Raw genomic sequence first — 20,889 nt, forward strand, 5'->3', positions numbered from 1 at the left:
GGTAATTATTTAAAGGTTTGAAAATAAGCACATATTTAAATAACCCATAGCTCCTAATAAAAACTCAGTTGTTTTTAAACAATTAGAATTTAACAGAGACATTAAGAGAACATAATAGATTACTTTAACTTATTGCTTTAACAGAGAATCAGTAATAGCTTTTGTGTCCAAAATTTTTTATAACTTTTCGTGACTTTTACACACCCTTTTAAACTTACTTGAAACATTTTATTTTTATACTTGTGATGTCTTTTTATCTGTCCAGACAACATTTTTAAACAAGGTAACTGTCGCAAGCGCCTACTGTCACGTAGCTCAACAGTAGCAAGTGCAACGTACGACTTGTCAGTCACGGGGAAGAAAGGAACACACGAACACAAGACTGTCTTTTCCAATTTTATTATTCACATACCAGTGACACACCAGGGGTTTTATATCACATTACTCATCAGAATGCTCATTGATGTCAATACGCTTATCAGTACCAATATACTCATCAATCTATCCTATTTAACACACTTATCACTAAACTTAACACTATTATTTAATGTGACTTAACTATTTAACTACTCAATCACTTAATCATTTAACTACTTGACTTAACCACATAACTACTTAACTACTTAACTTAATACATCTACCCAATCTTAACAATATCACTTATCTGCCAGGCAATCAATATTATTATACCACAAGTCACAACAAACACTATTAAAATAATCTTAAGTACTATCACCATGGACAATACATGCACAGCAAAAGAGTCAATACATAACATTGGTTTGCTACGTATCTAGGCTTGCAAAACTGTCACAAATGTGTTTCTCCTGCGGGGAGTGTCCAGTGTCCAGAGTTCAGTGTCCCAGCAGGTACGGAACTCGGACCAATCACTTACAGGAAGGAAGTTGTGGGAAGGTTGTCTCTCTGGGCAGTAGGCTCAAGGTTCTAGGTGGACAAACAGGCGAGAAGTTGGAGAGGTCCCCTGCTGAGAGGCCTGGTCTGGCTCTGTGGTCAACTCTGGCAGTGGGCTGATAAGGACTCCAGGCGAGGTGGTGAGACAGCAGCTCCGCTGGTCATCAATGGCCGGGCAGCACCGCAGCAGTTCCAGATGACCTCTTGATCCCGTTGTCACCTTGTGCCGCATAGCAAAAGCTAGCAGGCTGGCTCTTCGTCTCCAAATGTGAGGAGATCCAGAGGTTCACTCACACTGGGCCACACACACACGTACACACACACAGTGGGGTCTTACAGCTCAGGGACAGCTCTGCAGGTTGGCTTGAGCTGCTACCTACTCCACGCAGAGTAGCAGGCTGCCACTTCAGCTCCGGCTGTGTGGAGATCCAGAGGTTCACACACACGGGGCCCCTTACTCGGCTGCAAGGCCGAAAGTGTTACAGCAACTTTTATTAGACAGGAACGAGACCAGAAGGTGACAGCTCATGCAGCTAAAGCCGCTTAGGAACGGCGGCTAAGGTCGCTCAGGAACAGGTACAGCTCCAAGAGCTGTGGCTGGAACAAGTCAGGAACGGGTCAGGATCTCTTCAGGGACAGCTCAGGGACAGCTCGGCTCAGCTCCGCGCTTCTTTCTTTTGCTCCCAGTGGTTTACGCGCACCAGGCCATGATCCCCAAAAGGATGGAGAGCAGCACCAGGGCTCCTCTTTTATTCTCATTTTTTGGCAATCCTCCAATTTGCCATCATACAACTTGTGTAATTTTATTGGTTTTTACTTATGTTTGAATGGCCCAGTCAATACTGCTCCCGCCTTACTTGTGTTTGAATGGTCCAGTCAGCGTGGGTAGGAGGGTATTGCCCGCAGTGCACCGTTATCAGACGGACCAGAGATGTCTGCTTGGTATGATTAGGAGCGTCTCCCTAACAGCCGTTAGGCATTGCCTCAGCTCCTGACTTATAACTCCACTTTACTTTTATTTTGTGGCTAGTGGTAACTTCTTAACTCAATGTTTTATTGTGTTTCCACAGTTCATCTCCTTTTCAGGTAAGAGGTGATCCGTGACTCTTTCTGAGATTCCTGTGGGATTCCCCACAGTAACACATCAAATTTTAGCATTAATTACTTTTAAGTGATGTTGAACTATGACTTAAGATGCTGATAATATATATATATATATCTGAATTTAATAAAATAAAATTGTATTTACCTAAAACAAGTGTTAATTACCTATTACTGTTTTATTGAGTACTGACCACCCAGAAATTTTTTAAAACAAATTGCAAAATAAGTTCAGCAAGTTACAAAGCACTATCTTCTGGCTTGCACGAGATAAAACAGAAGAGCCATCAGAAGGGTGGGATACCCGATTTGTTTCAGTGATAAGACAGGGAGAGTAGACTTTGGACCAGACCTGATTTTAAGATAAAGTTCAAATTCTGAGATAAGGTAAGGGGAGGAGAGCTACCCAGTCCACGCCAGTCTCTAAGGCCAAATTCGAATTTTGCGCCAATCTTGCGCACAGCCACTTTGAGACCCGCCAACAGAGCCTAGGGATAGACATGGAGTCACTCCTTTACAGAAATTAACCCAATTGTAATTGTCCTTTTTAACATTTACATTGGTCCAACATGCCAGAGGCTGTTTACCTTGGAGACCTGTTGCAGATATGGGTAAGGCTGGGAGTGAGATTTACACCCTCTTTCCCGGATTTTTAAGGTCCAGCAAGAACTCACTGGATGCCACCATTGGCCCCCAAGGGCTCCCGCTGGCTTTCCGCGCTTCATTGAATTTCCTTACTTTGACATTTAGAGCACTGGGCAGAAATTACATCACGTTAACACAAGCCACGGGCCCTCATCATGCTTTAACAGTTGGATTCCCCTGGTCTGCACCAGTTCTAAGTCAGCTGCTGGGCGCCGGCCAAGGCGAGCCGCTTCGCGGGACCGGCCACGGGACGGGCCTGGCAGGGGGGAGGGGGGGCATGCGCCTGCAAGGCACCGTGGGAAAAGGCAAGGGGTCTCCTCCTCGCACCCCGACCCTGGGAGCGCTGCACATGCAGCGCCTGCCAGGCTCCCCGAAGGCAGCCACAACTCCTGTTGCAGCTGGGGCGATCCATGGGAAGGGCCCAGCTCGCATCCAGAGTCCCCGCCTCCTGCTCCCGGGGGGGGGGGGGACTGGGGGATTGGGGTAGCACCTTGTCCAGCTGCGGCGCGCACCGAACTCCGCTTCATGCTCCAGCCCGACCAACCCAGCCCTTAACCTACATTATTATGAGTCACTTTTTTTACATTTTTTTTTCCACTGTGCAAGAGTTAGATCCAGTGGAGTTGCCCCCATGTTCTGTCTAGTTAAGTCAGTTGTCAACAGAAATAACACAAACACCACTTAACAAAAAGACAAACACGGCACCCGTACAGAATTTCCGCGGACAGATTCAGATGGTTATATTACAGAAGATCTCTACTGCTCTGTGGGCAAACCTCCGGGAGTATGAAGGAGACCAAAGACCTTACAGGTGGGACCAGAACTCTGCAGCAGTCCCTCTTCTCTTCATCCCTAGATACAGATTGGACCTACCCAGGTACCCAGATACAGATTGGACCTTCCCAGGTCCCAGACGAGGAATCAGGACGTCTCCCATTTCCTCCGGGGTGTGCCCTGTGAGCGTGTCCACTCAGGAAGTGACCCTCCACAGATTCAGAATACAGATGCAACAGCTGATGCTACAGATTCAGATTTAGACACAATTAAACAATGAACAAATAGACTAACGAACTCACCCAGTCAAGGTCGCTGGGGGGGCTGTTGGGGATCACAATCCCAGACGAGCCCCCAAATTATGTTGTGCCCAGATTGTTAGATCCCCACAGAGACCCCCAGAGAGTTGATCACACCGAACTGCAATAGCAAGGTTTATTTGGGCATACAAGCCACGACAAAGACCCCATCCAACCAACCAGCACAGCGGAGGAAGGAGTGAGGCCCCGGTCTTTGGGAGAGTTTTTAAAGGAAAAAGGGCTACATCAGCAGGAAAAAAGAGTTACATACAGCCTGGAAGCTTTGGGCGCAAGGAGTTACAGCGGGGGCTGACAGGGAGTTACTTTGTTTAGCAATCTCTACTGTGCTGTCCTTGTATTAACGGAGAAATTGCAGGGTTCTTGTCTTCGCGCAAGAAAGAATTCAGGCGTGAGACAGAGAGTAGTGGGAGGTAAAATAGCAAGGTTTATTAGGGAAGGGACATCCATAAGGATGGATGGGCACCTCTCCAGACAGGACCTGGGAAAGAGTGCAGTTGCTTGGACTGAGGGGTGGGGGGGGAAGGAGTGAGGTTACATGGTTGAGTGGAGTACACCTGGCCAGACCAGGTGGACAGCTCAGCAGAGAGGCAGAGAGCTGAGCGTGCAGTCCAGTTGAGGCCGGGGGTATGTTCACATACAGAACACTCAGTCTCCTTGTTTGTTCTTAGTCTATGGTCCCTAAACACGGACTACTGTGCTATAAAATATTCTCAATTCTTGCTTTTGTAATTCATCTCTTTGTGTCAAGGAAAACAAAATATTTTATTGTTTTTTCACTAATGCATTTACAGTATTTAGAAGTATGAATAGTATTGAGAACATGAATAAATATATGTCGAGTCTATATGTGCAATACGCTATAGAGGAAAACAGAAAATTCACACCCAGATCTAATTGTAAGACTTATAATCATTGTGAACTTTAGTAAACAATATCCCATATTTTATTCAATGTCCTTTGCAGGGCATATTTTACATCCTTGTTCCTCAAGCTATAGATCAAGGGATTCAACATGGGGATAATCAGGGTATAAAATATAGATGCTACTTTATCAGTATCAAAAGAATGACTGGACTTGGGCTGCACATACATAAATATCAAAGTCCCATAGAACACTGTGACCACTGTCAGGTGTGATCCACAGGTGGAGAAAGCCTTGTATCTGCCCTCAGCAGAGTTCATCCTGAGAATAGCAATAAGTATAAGCAAGTAAGAGATAAGAACTATTAGAAGAGATGAAACTAAATTGAAAGCTGCTAAGATCAGAATTATCATTTCAATTTCATGTGTATTTGAGCAGACCAAAGATAACAAAGGGAGACTATCACAATAGAAATGACTGATTACATTGTAGCCACAGAAAGTTAAAGTAAAAATCTTTGTGGTGACAAGAAGAGACACAAATGTACAATAAAGATAGGGAATTGCCACCAGCACCCAACATACCCTTTGTGACATAATGACTGTGTAGAGCAAAGGTTTACAAATGGCCACATAGCGGTCATAGGACATTGCTGACAGAATAAAAAGCTCACTAATAATGAATACGAGAAAAAAAGAAAGCTGTGTAGCACAAAAATAATAGGATATTGTATTCTGATCCACAACAAAGTTAACTAACATTTTGGGTCCCACAGCTGTAGAATAACCAAGATCTGTAATAGCCAGGTGTCTGAGAAAAAAGTACATGGGAGTGTGCAGCTTGTTGTCTGTCTTGGTGAGGATGATCATGCCCAGGTTGCCCACTGCTGAGATCAGATAAATGATGAGGAACAACACAAATAGTGGAGCCTGCAGCTCCGGGCGATCTGTGATTCCCATCAGAATGAATTCCTTCACCACTGTGATGTTGTGTCTTTCCATGCAGGTTGATCAGAAAACCTATTCTGGATAATGGCATCAGTATAGTCAGTAGATTTTAGAATTTTCATCTGGTTGATATTTATCATGAAAAACTAGTGAAAATAAAATACATCTCAACTCCCAATTCTGAATATTTGAAAATTAGCCCATCTCTACATTAAAAATGTATGTAAGTAGATAAAACAACATAGATATATGAGTGGTTTTCAGTTGGGGTCATATTACAAAAGTAATATTATCCATTGTCAAAGAGGTATTTTGGTAATCATAACTGGGATCTGAGTTGCTGCTGGTGTCCAATAGTTAGATGGCAATTATGCTCATATACATTTTAATTATGCAGTGTATAGATGACAACAGTATTCAGCCAAAACCACCAGTCGTGAAAAGATTGAGAAACTCATATAGAAAGACTGGTAGACATAGATAAGAATGCAGATATATATATAAATATGAATGCAAACTTAGTTCATAAAGTTTGGGTAAAGAGGAATTAAAATATTTATTTAGGAGCAAAAACATTGAAATACATGCATATAAGTGGTTTTCAAAATGTATGCAAATGTGCTATGACAAACTATTATGCATAGAATTCAAAACTGTTACCTTTGAATTCCAATTTCCATGAACTTTTAGATAATCCTTTATATATAAAGCCAAAATGAAAAAAATTCTAAATATTGTTCATTTTAATATTGTTAAAGCTTTGGGTGTTCAATAAATGGACAATTGTTGCAGTATCATTTAAGTTTTTATTTACTATTTATATAATTTTAATTATAATGAATCTATTAATTATATGTAATATAATTCCATTATGTATATACCAGTTACATATATAAAATTAATAAAATTTGAAAAATGCATTGTATTCCTGACATCAAATGTATTCCTATAAAATCCTTATGTCTACAGATGGACAGTCAAAATCAACTCTTGATAGAGATTGGATAGTTGCATGAGAAAGAAGTCTGTAAATCACATTGGGGATAGTCTTTATATAAGAAAATGTGCCAGAATATGTATGTATATACATGGGTACGTAGATAGGTAGAATCCCTACAGCACTTTAAGTTATGGTATACACATAGATGACATTGGACAAACTATATATATATATGTGTGTGTGTATATATATATATATATATGTATTCTCATATATAAAACCAACATTTCCTTGCAGGGTTGTTGGGAAAGATAATTGATGATTAAATTATCTTCCATGTCCATTTACTGGAAATAGTCTCAAATATTATGTGAACAGTATTTTATTTTTGTGTTTTTTTATTTAGGGTGATAGTAGCTTACCAGAAAGGTATTTTCTTCACAAATAAACATGTACATTCTTCTCATATGTGACTTAACTTTTTTCCCAAATCTGTAATGATGAATAGGTGAAAGATCAAGTAAGAAAGAACACATGAAATTCATCTCAATTCCTACCTTAGCCTCCTACCCATGAATAAAATTGGACAACATGGTGTTGTTTTGTATTACTTCTATTTCTATTTCTGTAAGTATCTTAATATAGGTTAACTTGATATAAATTCACTGAAATATCCATCTTCCTTAGGAAGATTTTTATCATAACTGAGATATATTTAGTTGTCTATAACAAATCATAGCCGGCGTCGAACTCAATAGGCTACTCCTCTGCCTTGCGGCGTCGGCACACCGGGTTCTAGTCCCGGTCAGTGCACCGGATTCTGTCCCCGTTGCCCCTCTTCCAGGCCAGCTCTCTGCTGTGGCCCGGGAGTGCAGTGGAGGATGGCCCAAGTGCTTGGGCCCTGCACCCTATGGGAGACCAAGAGGAAGCACCTGGCTCCTGGCTTCCGATCAGAGCAGTGCGCCGGCTGCAGTGCGCCTGCCAGGGCGGCCATTGGAGGGTGAACCAACGGCAAAGGAAGACCTTTCTCTCTGTCTCTCTCACTGTCCACTCTGCCTGTCAAAAACAAAAACAAACAAACAAACAAACAAACAAAAAAACCAAATCAGATGTACTTTATCATGTGGGAACCTGGGGAGTATGGAAAAAAAAGACAAATTATGAGACATGTCTTTCTAATTTGCTTTATACATTGAACACTCATAAAAATTTTCCTTTTGATAAGGAATTTTTTTTCTATTTTGACAGGTAGAGTTATAGACAGTGAGAGAAAGAGACAAAGAGAAAGGTCTTCCTTCCATTGGTTCACTCCCCAAATGGCCACCACGGCTGGGGCTGCACCAATCCAAAGCCAGGAGCCAGGTGCTTTCTCTTGATCTCCCATGGGGGTGCAGGGGCCCAAGCGCTTGGGCCATCCTCCACTGACCTCCCAGGCCACAGCAGAGAGCTGGACTGGAAGAGAAGCAGCCAGGACTAGAATAAGGCACCCATATGGGATGCCAGCGCCACAGGTGGAGGATTAGCCAAATGAGCCACTGCGCCAGCCCCAGGAATACTATATTTTTAAAGGGAAAAATTTGTTTTGACCTTTCGTAATAAATTTTATAAAATTTTATGTTGAATAAAATTTTCAGTTTGTTACACAATAGTATTTTGGGGACTAGATAAAATGCACTAAAGATGAACTTATACCTGGATTCTTGAATGAGATTAAAATCCTTTTGCACATTAAGATCCTAAAAATTCAAATATCCTGTGACTATTTAAATTTCACCATATACGAGTGAAATAGACATCTTTTCATTTCATTATTCGTTATAACCCCTGCCTAGATTCCTACTGAGCTATGTTCTTTTTACTTCTTATTTGTTGAATTTTATTTAGTGTAACATTAAGCCTTTGACAATGATGGAAATTAAAAATAATTTATCTCAAAGATTAAAAATAGTAAAGAACCCTCCAAGAGATATGACACACAATGCAGATAATTATGTGTAACAAGCAAAGGTATAGCTGAGTATCTAGAATAACTTGAAGATTAAGAAGTATATTCTAATAGCATATATGTGGCATAATACATAAGATAATTATTATTCATGTAAAAAATTTGAGAAATAATGATTTATGCATGATTTAGAGAAAAACTGTACTCTGTACAATGAAATCATGGAGGTAAATGGTCTCTGAATAAGCTATAAGAAAATAAAAACACATAAGTTTACAGCATTGTATTTGTATAGGTGATTACATATAATTTGCATGTAATTTTGTTAATACCATGCATAAGGTTATCGTTACCAGATAGTCTCTCAGGCTCCTATGTAAACACATTTGTTTTAGTAGAAATATGGAAAAATGGGGGGCCAAATTGTTTCATAACAGGTAATACTACCATCTACTGTGGCGACTTCCCATATGGACACTGCTTTATGTCCCAGCTGCTCTGCTTCTGATCCAGCTTGTGCTAACGGCCTGGGAATAGCAGCAGAGGACGGCCTAAGTGTTTGGGCTCCAAATACCCCTGTGGGAGACAGGCAAGCAGCTCCAGGCCCAGCTGGGCAGTTGTGGCCATGTGAATTATCAGCAGATGCAAGACCTCTATCTCTCCTTCTGTCTCTGTAACTCTTTCAAAATAAATAAATAAAACTGTTTTTAAAAAAAGAAATACAGAAAAATGTATCTGATTATAACATTAGAGAAACAGCTGTACTAAATACAATAAGAAACAGTGAAAAGCTTTTTGTTTTGTTTTGATTTGACTTGGCTTGCCTTTGTTAAAGACTGAGAAATAAAGTTCCCATGGTAAGGGCCAATTTCCATAAAAGGTAAGGAACGTATTATCCCACCAGTGCTGTAGTTCAAGGTTTAAAAAGACAAATTGATTTTCGTAATGTACTACCTTTGCAGATTTCTAATATTTTATTTTAAAAAACATTCTTGTTGAGAAATATTCCATCTATTTTTTTTGTCAAATCCCACTGCAAAATGAAGAAGGTTTTTCCATGACCAATAAAACGGTGTAGTTAAAATTTATTAATTAACAATTTGACAGTCTTGTTTATGGCATCAATAATCACCCTAGGCTCTTTTCATGAGTTGCCAAGGCTATGGAAGCCTTTTGAGTTCACCGACTCTGATCATATTTAGACAAGGTCGTAGTCAAAGTGGAAGTTCTCTATTAATTAGCAAACAATGCTTTTCATGCGGGAATATGAAATAGAAAATTCCTTTCCCCAAAAAACGATCAGAAATGAGTCATATTTAGGAATAAATATATATAATAAATAAATAGTGACTAATAATAATTCATTTTTGAGCAAAAACAAAACGAGTCTCGAGGTACTAACAACTGTGTAGGTGGAAGGCCATCAAAATAAGAGGACGCACCTCTGCAGTTCCAAATTCTGCCCCTGGGAGAACCCATGTCCCTTTGCCTTTTATCACTTGATGTGTGCTCAATATATAATTATTTGTAATAAATGTTTTTTTAATTTCTGAACTCACAGTGTATGAGTTTAAAGGATTCTCATGAATGCTTAACCTCTCATGTGAAAATGTATGTGAAGAAAATTCATGCGAAGCAAAAAGGAGAGAGGTCCTAATACGGCCAGGCCTTATTGGGAAGCAGAAGGCACACACTTAGAGTGGAAAAGAATACATTTTGTCATAACTCTGACATCTAATATAAGTGAAAATTTTCATATGTCACTGAAACATTGCAAATACATACGCATTGCATGACGCCGCCTTGGTTATCTGCAGTGAAACCTCACTGTTGACTCTCCCGTGGTGTATTTCTTCACTCTCCCAAGGTGTTTCTTAACATGGCATTTTTGAGGACAATTTATGGATTTTTTTTCACCTTTTGAGACTCTCCCTGAGGAGATGCCAACCAATTTGTTGATCATCCCTAAAGTATTTGAAAATTTAATGAAATACCGGGAGGTTGTCCACTAATTACCAGTGACAATTTATAATGAATTGTGAATTGTGATTTTATTTTTTTTTTTTGTCTGTTGTACACTCCTGCAATCCCACTTGACGCTATTTATCCAAAGCCTTTGGTATCAGGATTTCAGAGATTTACGAGTGTTGCCGTATACATTGATGCCTGGTTTGAAATATGGAATCATGGGGCTGGTATTGGGGCATGGCAGGTAAAGCCATCGCCTGCAGTGCTGGTATCCCATATGGGCACCAGTTTGAGTCCTGGCTGTTCCACTTCTAATCCACCTCCCTGTTAATGTGCCTGGGAAAGCAGAAGAAGATGGCCCAAATGTTTGCCACCCATGTGGGAGACCCAGAGGAAGCGCCTGGTTCCTGATTTCAGATTGGCCCAGCTCCAGATATTGAGGCTGTTTGGAGAATGAATCAGCAGATAGATCTCTCCCTCTTTGTCTCTCCCTCTCTCTCTGTGTATCTCTGTGTTTCAAGTAAATAAATTTTTAAAAATGAAAAAAATATGGAAACAACCTAAGTATGCAATTGGTTAATGAATAATAAGTAAAATGTGGTATATTCAAGAAGTCTTCAAAATGCTTATGAAAATGTGTATTATAAAAAATTGTGCATACATTTCAATATGGTTTGCAACAAAACAACAAACTACATGCATTTTAATTCTACTTCTCCACAACCTCATTTTTTTTTTAAAGATTTATTGTCTTATTTAAAAGGTAGAGTTGCAAAGAGAAGCAGAGGCAGGGACCATCTGCTGGTCCACTCCCCAACATGTCCATAATGGCTAGGGCTTTGCCAAACCAAGTTCCCCAGTTCTCCCATGTGGGTGTCAGGGTCCAGGACTAGGGCCATCCCTCTCTGCCTTCCCAAGCACATTAGCAGGGAGATGGGTCAGAAGTGGATCAACCAGGATTCGAAGTGAAGACCATATGGGACACCAACACTGTATAAAAAAAGTAAAAGTAAAAAAAAAATAAACTAAGTATCAATATATGCTATAATAGTATGACTCCTGGAGACATATTTTTGTTATTTTGAAGCAGATAAGTAAAAAATAGCTCTCTGCTTTGTCCTGGGAAAGCAGTGGAAGATGGCCCAAGTGTTTGGGCCTCTGTACCCACATGGGAGACCTGGAAGAAACTCCTGGCTCCTGGCTTCAGACTGGTCCAGCTCTGGCCATTGCAGTCCTTTGGGGAGTGAACCAGCAGATGAAGAATCTTTCCTTCTGTCTCTCACTCTCTCTGAAATTCTACTTCTCAAATAAATAAATAAATATTAAAAAAAATAAAATAGCTCATTTTCTAGTTAGTGAATTTTACCTCAGTGAATTATTTTAAAAACAGCTATATTTTACATGTTTGTTATTTGTGTGTCTTAAGTGAAGTACATAATTTTATTTTTAGCCATGTAATATACAGGCATTCTTAATAAAAATTGTCTAATAGATGAAATAAAATTACTGCTCACTTAATTAGCTTATGATAGCTTTTGACTTATTTTTTTTTTTAAGATTTTATTTATTTGTTTGAGAGGCAGAGTTACAGAGAATTCAAAGCCAGGAACCAGGAGCTTGCTTCGGGTCTCCCATGCAGGTACAGGAGCTCAATCACTTGGGCCAATTTCAACTGCTTTCCCAGGTCATAAGCAGAGAGCTAGATTAGAAAATGAGCAGCTGAGATACGAACCGGGGCCTGTGTGGGATGCTAGAGCCGCAGATGGAAGCTTAGCTTGTTACACCACAGTGCCAGCCTTTGGCTTATTTTTATAGCTGAGAATACTTGAATAATTTTTCTTTGAATGCACTCAACTTTAAAAACAAAAAATAAGTAGAGGTGTGTGGCACAGCACTTATTATGAAGTTGGGAAGCGTGTATCTCATTTTGGAATGCCTATGTTCAAGTTCTGGATTTGTTGCCTTCACAACTCCCTGCTAATGAAGAACCTGGGAGGCAACAGTGATGACTCACACAGTTGGGTCCCTGCCACCTGTGAGAAAGACCTGAATTTAGCTCCTTGTTTAGGCTCAGGTCTGTCCTAGATGTTGTGGACATTTGGGGAATGAATCAACAGATGGGAGCACTCTTTCGCTCTCGCTCTCTCCATTCTCCCTCATCTTCTGTGTCTCTGTCTATAAATTCAGTAAATGTAAAATAAAGCAAACAATAGATGAAAATAAGAGGGTTTTTGACTACCCTTAAGGGTTCTGGTAAATATTAACAATGTAATCATGCATTTTCCTTAGTAAAAACATAACTCGTGTTCACAGTGTTTATTACCTGAAAATACAATTTATAAAACATATTCCCTTTAGAGCCTTTAGCTCATTTTTACCATATAAATTCCATTTATGTAGCTGAAACTTTTATTTATTCCTTTGTCTTTCTATTAGTACTTGTCCTCATGTTTTATCAAGATGAGTGTTCTTTACCATTTCTCACACCCAAGTTGTCACTCGCTAAGATTAAATTATGTGCTCACCAACAAAATATACTCTGCAGATATTTTAAATAAATTTATTTGATATACTAAAGAACGTCTATTGTAAAAACTTATTCTTTTAATTGGCTTGTGTGGGGAGCAACTCGGACTAGACTAAGTTACTGAAATTAAGACTTATTCTATGCATCTGCTCTCCCACAATATGGCGCTGGGAGAGGAGTAAACAGCTTCTACAAGGCTGCCTCCAGTTCAACCAATAAACTGTAGGACCTGCTCCTGATTGGAGGAGAGCAGCGTACTCGGCGTGTGGGTAGCAGAGTTGGGATTGGTGGAAGAGGACTATAAAGGAGGAGAGAGACAACATGCGCCAGGAACATCTATCTGAAGGAACACCTGAGCAGCCCCCGAGAGAGCCGGCCGGCGGTGTGCCGCTCCCCCGCGGAAGTGGGGAAAGTGGCAGGGGGAACCGCCCTTCCACGGAGGTGGAAGGGTCGGTAGCCAACCGGGAAGAACCAGCAGCAAACCCGGGGAGGGCCGAGCAGACGAAAGAACAACGCAGGGTCCTGTGTCGTTCCTCCACGAAGAGGGGGAGCGACAATAATGGTGCCATGACTCGGATAGGAAACCTAGGCAGGGTTTAGTGTCGTTCCTCCACGAAAAGGGGGAGCGACAGCTTGCTTTTGGATTCATCCATATTAATTCAATTAGATAAAAATTCTGATTTTGTTGAATATATAAAATTAGGAATATATAATTATAGTCTCAGTTGTCTATTGTTTTAATTTGACAGGTAGAGTTATAGACAGTTAGAGAGAGACAGAGAGAAAGGTCTTCCTTCCATTGGTTCACTCCCCCAATGGCTGCCACGGCCGGCGCTATGCTGATCTGAAGCCAGGAGCCCGGTGCTTCCTCCAAGTCTCCCACGCAGGTTCAGGGACCCAAGCTCTTGGGCCATCCTCCACTGCACTCCCAGGCCATAGCAGAGAGCTGGACTGGAAGAGGAGCAACTCGGATTAGAACCCGGGGTGCTGGCGCCGCAGGTGGAGGATTAGCCAAGTGAGCCACGGCGCTGGCCCTCAGTTGTCTATTAATTTTATATTCCTACTAGAAGACTGGAAATATTTTCTTTTTTTAAAAAAAAGATTTTTTATTTATATGAAAAGTAGAGTTACAGAGATTGAAAGAGAGACAGAGGGAGGGAGGGAGAGAGAGAGAGAGAGAGAGAGAGAGAGAGAGAGAGAGAGAATCTTCTATCTGTTGGTTTATTTCTCAAATGGCCACAATGGCTAGGACTGAGCCAGGCAGAGGACAGGAGCCAGGAGCTTCTTCCAAGTCTTCCACTTGGATGCAGGGGATCAAAAACTCAGATATCTTCCACTGCTTTCCCAGGTACATCAGCAGGGGTCTGGGATCAGAAGTGGAGCAGGGAGAACTCTACCAGTGCCCTTATTGGATGCCTGCGCTGCAGTTTGAGGCTGAACCTCCTGCACAACAATGCTGGCTCCTGGAAATATTTTTTTCTTACTCCACCTCATCAGCAGTACTTTGAAGTCACTGGTAAATTTGTGTCAATTGTATGAGTATGGAAGAATGTTTTGTATCATTTTACATTATATTATCCAAATCATTTTAAAGTACATATATTATCCCTAAACAGTTTCTTATTTTGTGAATTGTCTGCATATATACTTTATTTAATATCCTATGACTTTTAGGTCTACTATTGTTTAATTTTTTTTTGACAGGCAGAGTGGACAGTGAGAGAGAGAGACAGAGAGAAAGGTCTTCCTTTTGCCGTTGGTTCACCCTCAAATGGCCGCCGCAGCCGGCGCACTGCAGCTGATCCGAAGGCAGGAGCCAGGTACTTATCCTGGTCTCCCATGAGGTGCAGGTTTTATGCTGTGTTTAAGATCTCTGCAATGCTTAATAACACACACACACACACATACACACAGTAATTAATGGGGCTGTCTTCATTCACATGGTGTAAATATGTGCAAATAATGATTAAAAGTGACCATGACTGGGGCCAGCACTGTGAGGCAGCGGGTTAAAGCCCCAGTCTGCAGCGTTGCCATCCCATACAGGCGCCAGTTCGAGTCCTGGCTGCTCCACTTCCGATCCAGCTCTCTGCGATGGCCTGGGAAAGTGGTGGAAGTTCTTGGGCCACTGCACCCTTGTGGGAGACGTGGAGGAAGCTCCTGACTCAGCTCCAGCTCAGCTCTGGCTATTGCGATCATTTGGGGAGTGAACCAGCAGAATGGAAGACCTTTCTCTCCCTCTCTGGCTCTGCTTCTCTCTGTAACTCTCTCTTTCAAATAAATGAAATACTTCTTTTAAAAAAATGACCATGACTTTGTTTTGACATATTAAGGAAGGAACCATGTGATATCGGAGGACAGGCAAAGTGTTTCCAAACAGGAAACAAATCTGAGACACTGTGTAGGAATGCCTCCTATTAAGATATACTCTGTATTTTTACGGTTGAAGTATCCATTCTAGAAAAAATACCTCTTGGTTGTACTCTGTGTTCTAAGAATATTGTCCTGTTGTGAATAACAAATAAAATAAATAAATGCTAAGTAACACACTGAGTTCACAAAATAGTCAGACACTAGAGCAGGCTCAGCTGTGAAGATCCCAGATAAGATGCATCCATTCCACATCCGATTACCTGGGTTCCATTCTGAATTCCAGCTCCCAAATATTTGTCTCATCTCAGAGCAAGTCCTGTTCAGAGTAAGATTATGGCTCAAGTAGTTTAGTCCCTGCCATCCATGTGGGAAACCTGAATTGACTTCTGGTCTTCTGGCTTGGCCGTGGAGAGCCCTGGATACTGCAACTGCAGGCATTTGGACAGTGACCCAGTAAATGGTAAATGGGAATATTTCTCTCTCTCTCTCTCTCTCTCCCTCTCTCCCTCTCTCCCTCTCTCTCTCTCCTCTCTCACACACAAAGAAAAAATAAAACATTAAATAATGATCAAATATGAAGGAGAGAAGGTAAACACTATCACTGAAAATCATCTATGAAAGGCACAGTTTTCTGCAATGAAAATGTGGTCTGTGGGAAGCAGGGCTTACATGAACAAAGTCAAGACCCTCTTCTGAACTTTTGTCCCTGGGCAATAAGGAATAGTGCTAACCCTTAGAGCATCACAAAGTAGTACAGGTTAAAGAAAACAGAACCAAAAACTGAGAATAATCAGATCTTTAGGGAATCCCATGGAGATGGCTGAGAATTTAGTCATGGGAAGAATCCAATCTGCTAAGCAGTTTGTACTTTACACTCTGAATTGGGCATTTTATTATTGTTATTATTATTATTATTCAGCTTAAGGATAGGCTTCATAAGTGCTAACATGTAGTGTTTATATTCTGGGGCATTTTGAATAAGGGTTTATGCCTATACTCTGTAAACACAGTGAAGAGGTCGAGATATACTCTGATAGGTAAGCCCAGTAAGGGCATCTTGAAATTTGGCCACATTACCTGTGATACTTGAACCACAGGCTCCAATTAGCTTGTTGCATAGACTTATGGATAAAGCTCAATGCCTTGAACTGAAATAGATTCCAGTAACTCCATGGAAAATGTCCTATATCTATGAGGACAGTGGATTTTCCTGGGATTGAGTGGTATTTGATCAAGCTAATCAAGTATAATGAAAAAAAATCTTTCAAATTTCAGTTCTGGGATCTTCCATACAATTGGAAAATAAATAAGAAAAAGAAAAATGTATTTGAAGATTATACATGAAGGAATTAAGGGCATGCCATCTCAAGATATGCAAACTGGTTTATTGATAATTTCAACCTAAAATCACCTGAAGAATTGTGACTTCAGAAAGTTCCAGTTTTGCCCTGTGTTTTCCTATGTTCAAAAAGCCATAATATTCTTTTGATGAAAAGATTTGTCTATTCATATATTTGGAAAGGACAGTCACAGAGACCAGAGACAGCAGGAATGAGCTAGAAAGAGAGAGATCATCTATCCACTGAATCCACTCCCAAATTGTTACAATGGTCAGGGCTGGGCCACGCCAAAACCAGGAGCCTAGAATCCCGTTCATTATCTTCCACTTGGGTGGGAGGGATCCAAGCACATGGAGCCACTAACTTTTGCCTTCTCAAGAAAATTAATAGGAAACTGGATCAAAAGTGGGGCAGTCAGGACTCAAATTAGCACACACATATGGGATGTTGGCCTTGCAAGCGGTGGCTTAACCCACTGTGACACAATACCAGCACCCCATTCAGATTCTTTAAAACAGATGTCCTTTGTGTACTTTGTGTTCTAAAATGGTAAACAGCCTTAATCATTAAGTATTAATGAATAATCTTGCTATAGTAACTTTATCTTTTCCTAGATTGGTTCTCTGAACGTATGTCCCTTAGCGATGTCCATAGAAGTAATTACCCTAGTTTAGAGATTTGTCTGTCCTACCATTCCTGCACACATTTAGGTTCTTAGATTGAAGAGCATAAGCACATTATTCTCTTATCTTTCCTTCAGAATTCACACTCTTGTGATGATCTTCGCATACTTGCAAAATTAGTAAAACTTGTATGTTTGTCTCTTGTTAATCATACACTATATTAATTCATTTCCAAAATTCAGTTAAAGAGTTCACATACGAACTAAGGAGAGGGGAGCCAGAATGAATCTCTCATATCTGTATATCTGTATCTAGCTATCTATATATAGAGAGAGATCCATAACTTGTACAACTATTAGTATCTACATGGAAACACATCTATGTGGTATCTACATAATCAATATGATCATAGCACAAAGAAAATGAAGGGGTTTCATTCTGTATGCAGAAACAGCATGTGCAGGGGGTTGCTCAAGGTCTTTGTTTTAAATGACCAAAAAGAAATGAATTACACCAACAAACTGAAACAAACGTTTCCATCATAACTTCTTTATATTGAGGTGCAGAATATCACTCTCAAAGTTCTCAATTGAGTTTTTAGTATGAAAAATAAACTTTATTGATAAACTTATTATTCCCAAACACTCTTGCCATTGCCTCTTTTACATCTTTGTTCCTCAAACTATAGATGATGGGATTCAACATTGGGATCACAATGGTATAAAATATCGACACTATCATGTCATGCTCCAAAGCATAACTGGAACTTGGTCTCACATACATGAAAAGCACAGTACCATGAAAAATGGACACTCCAGTTAGGTGGGAGCCACAGGTAGAGAAAACTTTGCGTTTCCCTTCAGAAGAACGCATCCTCAGAATGGCTAACAGAATGAAACCGTAGGAGATTAGAACAATTAATATAGTTGATAATTCTATAGAGCCAGCAAAGTAGAAGAGTAGAAGCTGGTTCATTTGGGTATCTGAACAAGAAATAGCCAGGAGAGGAGGGATATCACAAAAGATATGTCTAATTTCATTGGATCCACAGAAAGACAGGCTAAATGTGGCCACTGTGTGCACAATGGCGTGCAAAATTCCACCAATATAACAAGCGATGATGAGTGGTACATAGACCTTGGGTGACATGCTCACTGAGTACAGAAGTGGGTTGTAGATGGCCACATAGCGATCATATGCCATGGCAGCTAAGAGAAAGCATTCTGTGGTTCCGAGGGTAACAGCAAGAAACATTTGTGCTGCACATCCTAGGAATGGAATGGCTTTATTCTTTGATACAAAATCTACTAACATATTTGGGGTAATAACCGAGGAATAGCAGGCATCTACAGAAGACAACACACTCAGAAAATAATACATGGGGTTGTGGAGCCGGGAATCCCCAATGACCAATACAATCAGTCCTAAATTTCCCAAGAGGGTAAAGAGGTAGATTGCTAGAAACAGGAAGAAGAAGACGATCTGAAGTTCAAGATTTTCTGTGAAGCCCTTCAGAACAAACGTGGTAACCTCACTGATATTTTTCATGCTGAAATATCATAAAACAAACTTGAAGATATCAATAAAATTACAGTTCAATTTACTACAAAAAGGACAAACAATACTGTGAACATAATTTCCCAAAAGTGGATTAGAAGACAGTGGCATGATGATAGATTGGTCGACAGTTCATGCCACTCACTGCAGAATCAAATGGAAGGTAGGAGTGATTGAACTCATGTCATTTGTAAAGTAATCAAGTCACATTTTAAATTTACCACTGAATTCTACTAACTGTTTTCATATTAAAACTCCATATGAGTATCTAAAAATATTATCCCAACATCTAAATAAATGAGATTGGATACCAGTGGGCAAAGTATTAGAATAGAATATCAGAATTCTAGAACTTTCAGCAATTGTGCATTTTACAATGATTTTAATAATTTAATCAAATGTAGAACACTCCTATTTCTCTTTAATTGATACTGATACTAATTAACGTTTTAATTAATTTATTAATGTTTTAGTTTTGTAAAATTCGAATAAATATTGATGGAAACTTTATAACAATAAAATCAACTTTAACAATCTAATGTACTGCATTGTATTAGATCTATAGCTCATTCTATATGATTAATTCCATTAAAGCATATTTTTACCATTTTTTGTTGTTCTGCCCATGATGAATTTGTGAATTGTAAAAACTTCTGATACATAGAATTCCACATGTAAATTACTGCAAATTTACTTTTATACTACAGAAGGATTAATTTTGCTTTGGAAAATATACTACAGTTAACTTCCTCTTGATATAGGCATTTATACTAGATTCCTAATAAAAATAATACTGGGCATGACTAATTACTCTTAACACATTTTCAAATAATTCAGAGTCATATAGAGAAAATTATTATAGTTCTTGGATATTACATAGAATCAGATCAACTCTAAAAGATGATAGAAATCTATTTACAGTAATCTGATTTGGATAGAAGGAAGAAAGCTCCATACAGCTTGGGCTAAATGATAAAATGCTAACTTTGCAAAAGAGGAGAGAAATGATAACAGTGGTTTGTTGAGCATTTGCTTCAGGCATGGATTTTTCTGTGCACACTACTTTATTTAATCCTGTGACAATTTTCATAGCTAATATTGCCTGAGCCAAGATTCAATCCTGGGTCTCACTCACAGGGCATTTGCTTTCTGCTGTTTTTCACTAATTCCTACTAAACCATGGCTTAATTCTACAAAAGGCCCACCCTTGATACAAGGAAATAAAACACAGACTGATTTTTTTTTTTGTTTTTAGATTTTTTTAACTTTTGCCTTTTGCTTTATTTTTTCGGTTTCCTGGTTTTATTTTTAAATTACATTTATTTTTAAGATTTAATAATACCATTTTGCCATAATCATTCATATGTATATATTATATACATACACATACATATTATTTTTCTGTGAAACACATGTTGATGTCACTTAATATGGGATTCATTGCATTGTGCATAAAATGAGTAAAGGACAGTATATCATGTAGATTATATTGTTAACAGAGGTGGATAGTCAAAGGTTACTGTCTTCATGCAAGAAAGATTTCAAGTAATTGCTCTTGTTCTATAATCTTGTTAGATGGGTTCCAGGCCTCTCCCTGGAGGCAGCTCAGGGGAATCCCCTGTGCCCTGCATTCAAGGAAGCTTTTAGATTCTATAACACTGTGCTGAAGTTTGTAGGAGGATTTAGAGGCACTCATCATCCAGAAAATCCCACCTACAGTTTCCCAAGAGAGGAAGAAGGAGAGAAGAAAGAGGGACCTCATACTCACATCCATAAAAATTCCAGTCTGAATATTCAGTGGGTGCTCTGTTCTTTCCTTAGATGGCCACAAGCTCTGTCAGATGTATTTCTCTTCATTAAACTTTGCAAAAAGCAAAATAACATCCAGGTAAGTTAGATACTGAAAAAACAAAACAAAACAAAACAAAAGCCAGTTCCTACCTCAGTTTCCATTATGCTTTGTCTCACATCTGAATTCTATTCACGCATGCAATAGGCTAGAAACAGTTTAGTATGAGGACTTGGTGTTTCCTACCTAAAACCCACAGGGTAAAG

General features: G+C 39.7%; 2 protein-coding genes across 2 annotated transcripts; both read right to left on the reverse strand.

Annotated features, from left to right (window-relative positions):
* Positions 1-4,673: 4,673 nt before the first annotated feature.
* On the reverse strand, positions 4,674-5,615 carry LOC127490245 (olfactory receptor 8K3-like). The gene has a single exon (XM_089327787.1). The coding sequence runs from the start codon at positions 5,613-5,615 to the stop codon at positions 4,674-4,676; it is 942 nt and encodes a 313-aa protein (XP_089183913.1).
* Positions 5,616-17,874: 12,259 nt separating this feature from the next.
* Positions 17,875-18,870, reverse strand: LOC127484900 (olfactory receptor 5T2-like). Its single transcript, XM_089303190.1, has one exon. It carries the CDS (start codon positions 18,823-18,825, stop codon positions 17,875-17,877), a length of 951 nt encoding a protein of 316 aa, XP_089159316.1. The 5' UTR covers positions 18,826-18,870.
* Between the last annotated feature and the right edge of the window lie 2,019 nt (positions 18,871-20,889).

Source organism: Oryctolagus cuniculus, chromosome 1 (genome assembly GCF_051225735.1).
Source record: "Oryctolagus cuniculus isolate XC-2025 breed Fujian yellow rabbit chromosome 1, ASM5122573v1, whole genome shotgun sequence".
NCBI lineage: Eukaryota > Metazoa > Chordata > Mammalia > Lagomorpha > Leporidae > Oryctolagus > Oryctolagus cuniculus.

Bases quoted from the DNA above. Each gene is read 5' to 3' on its own strand.
- LOC127490245 (XM_089327787.1), bottom strand. From the start codon at position 5,615: ATGGAAAGACACAACATCACAGTGGTGAAGGAATTCATTCTGATGGGA.
- LOC127484900 (XM_089303190.1), bottom strand. From the start codon at position 18,825: ATGAAAAATATCAGTGAGGTTACCACGTTTGTTCTGAAGGGCTTCACA.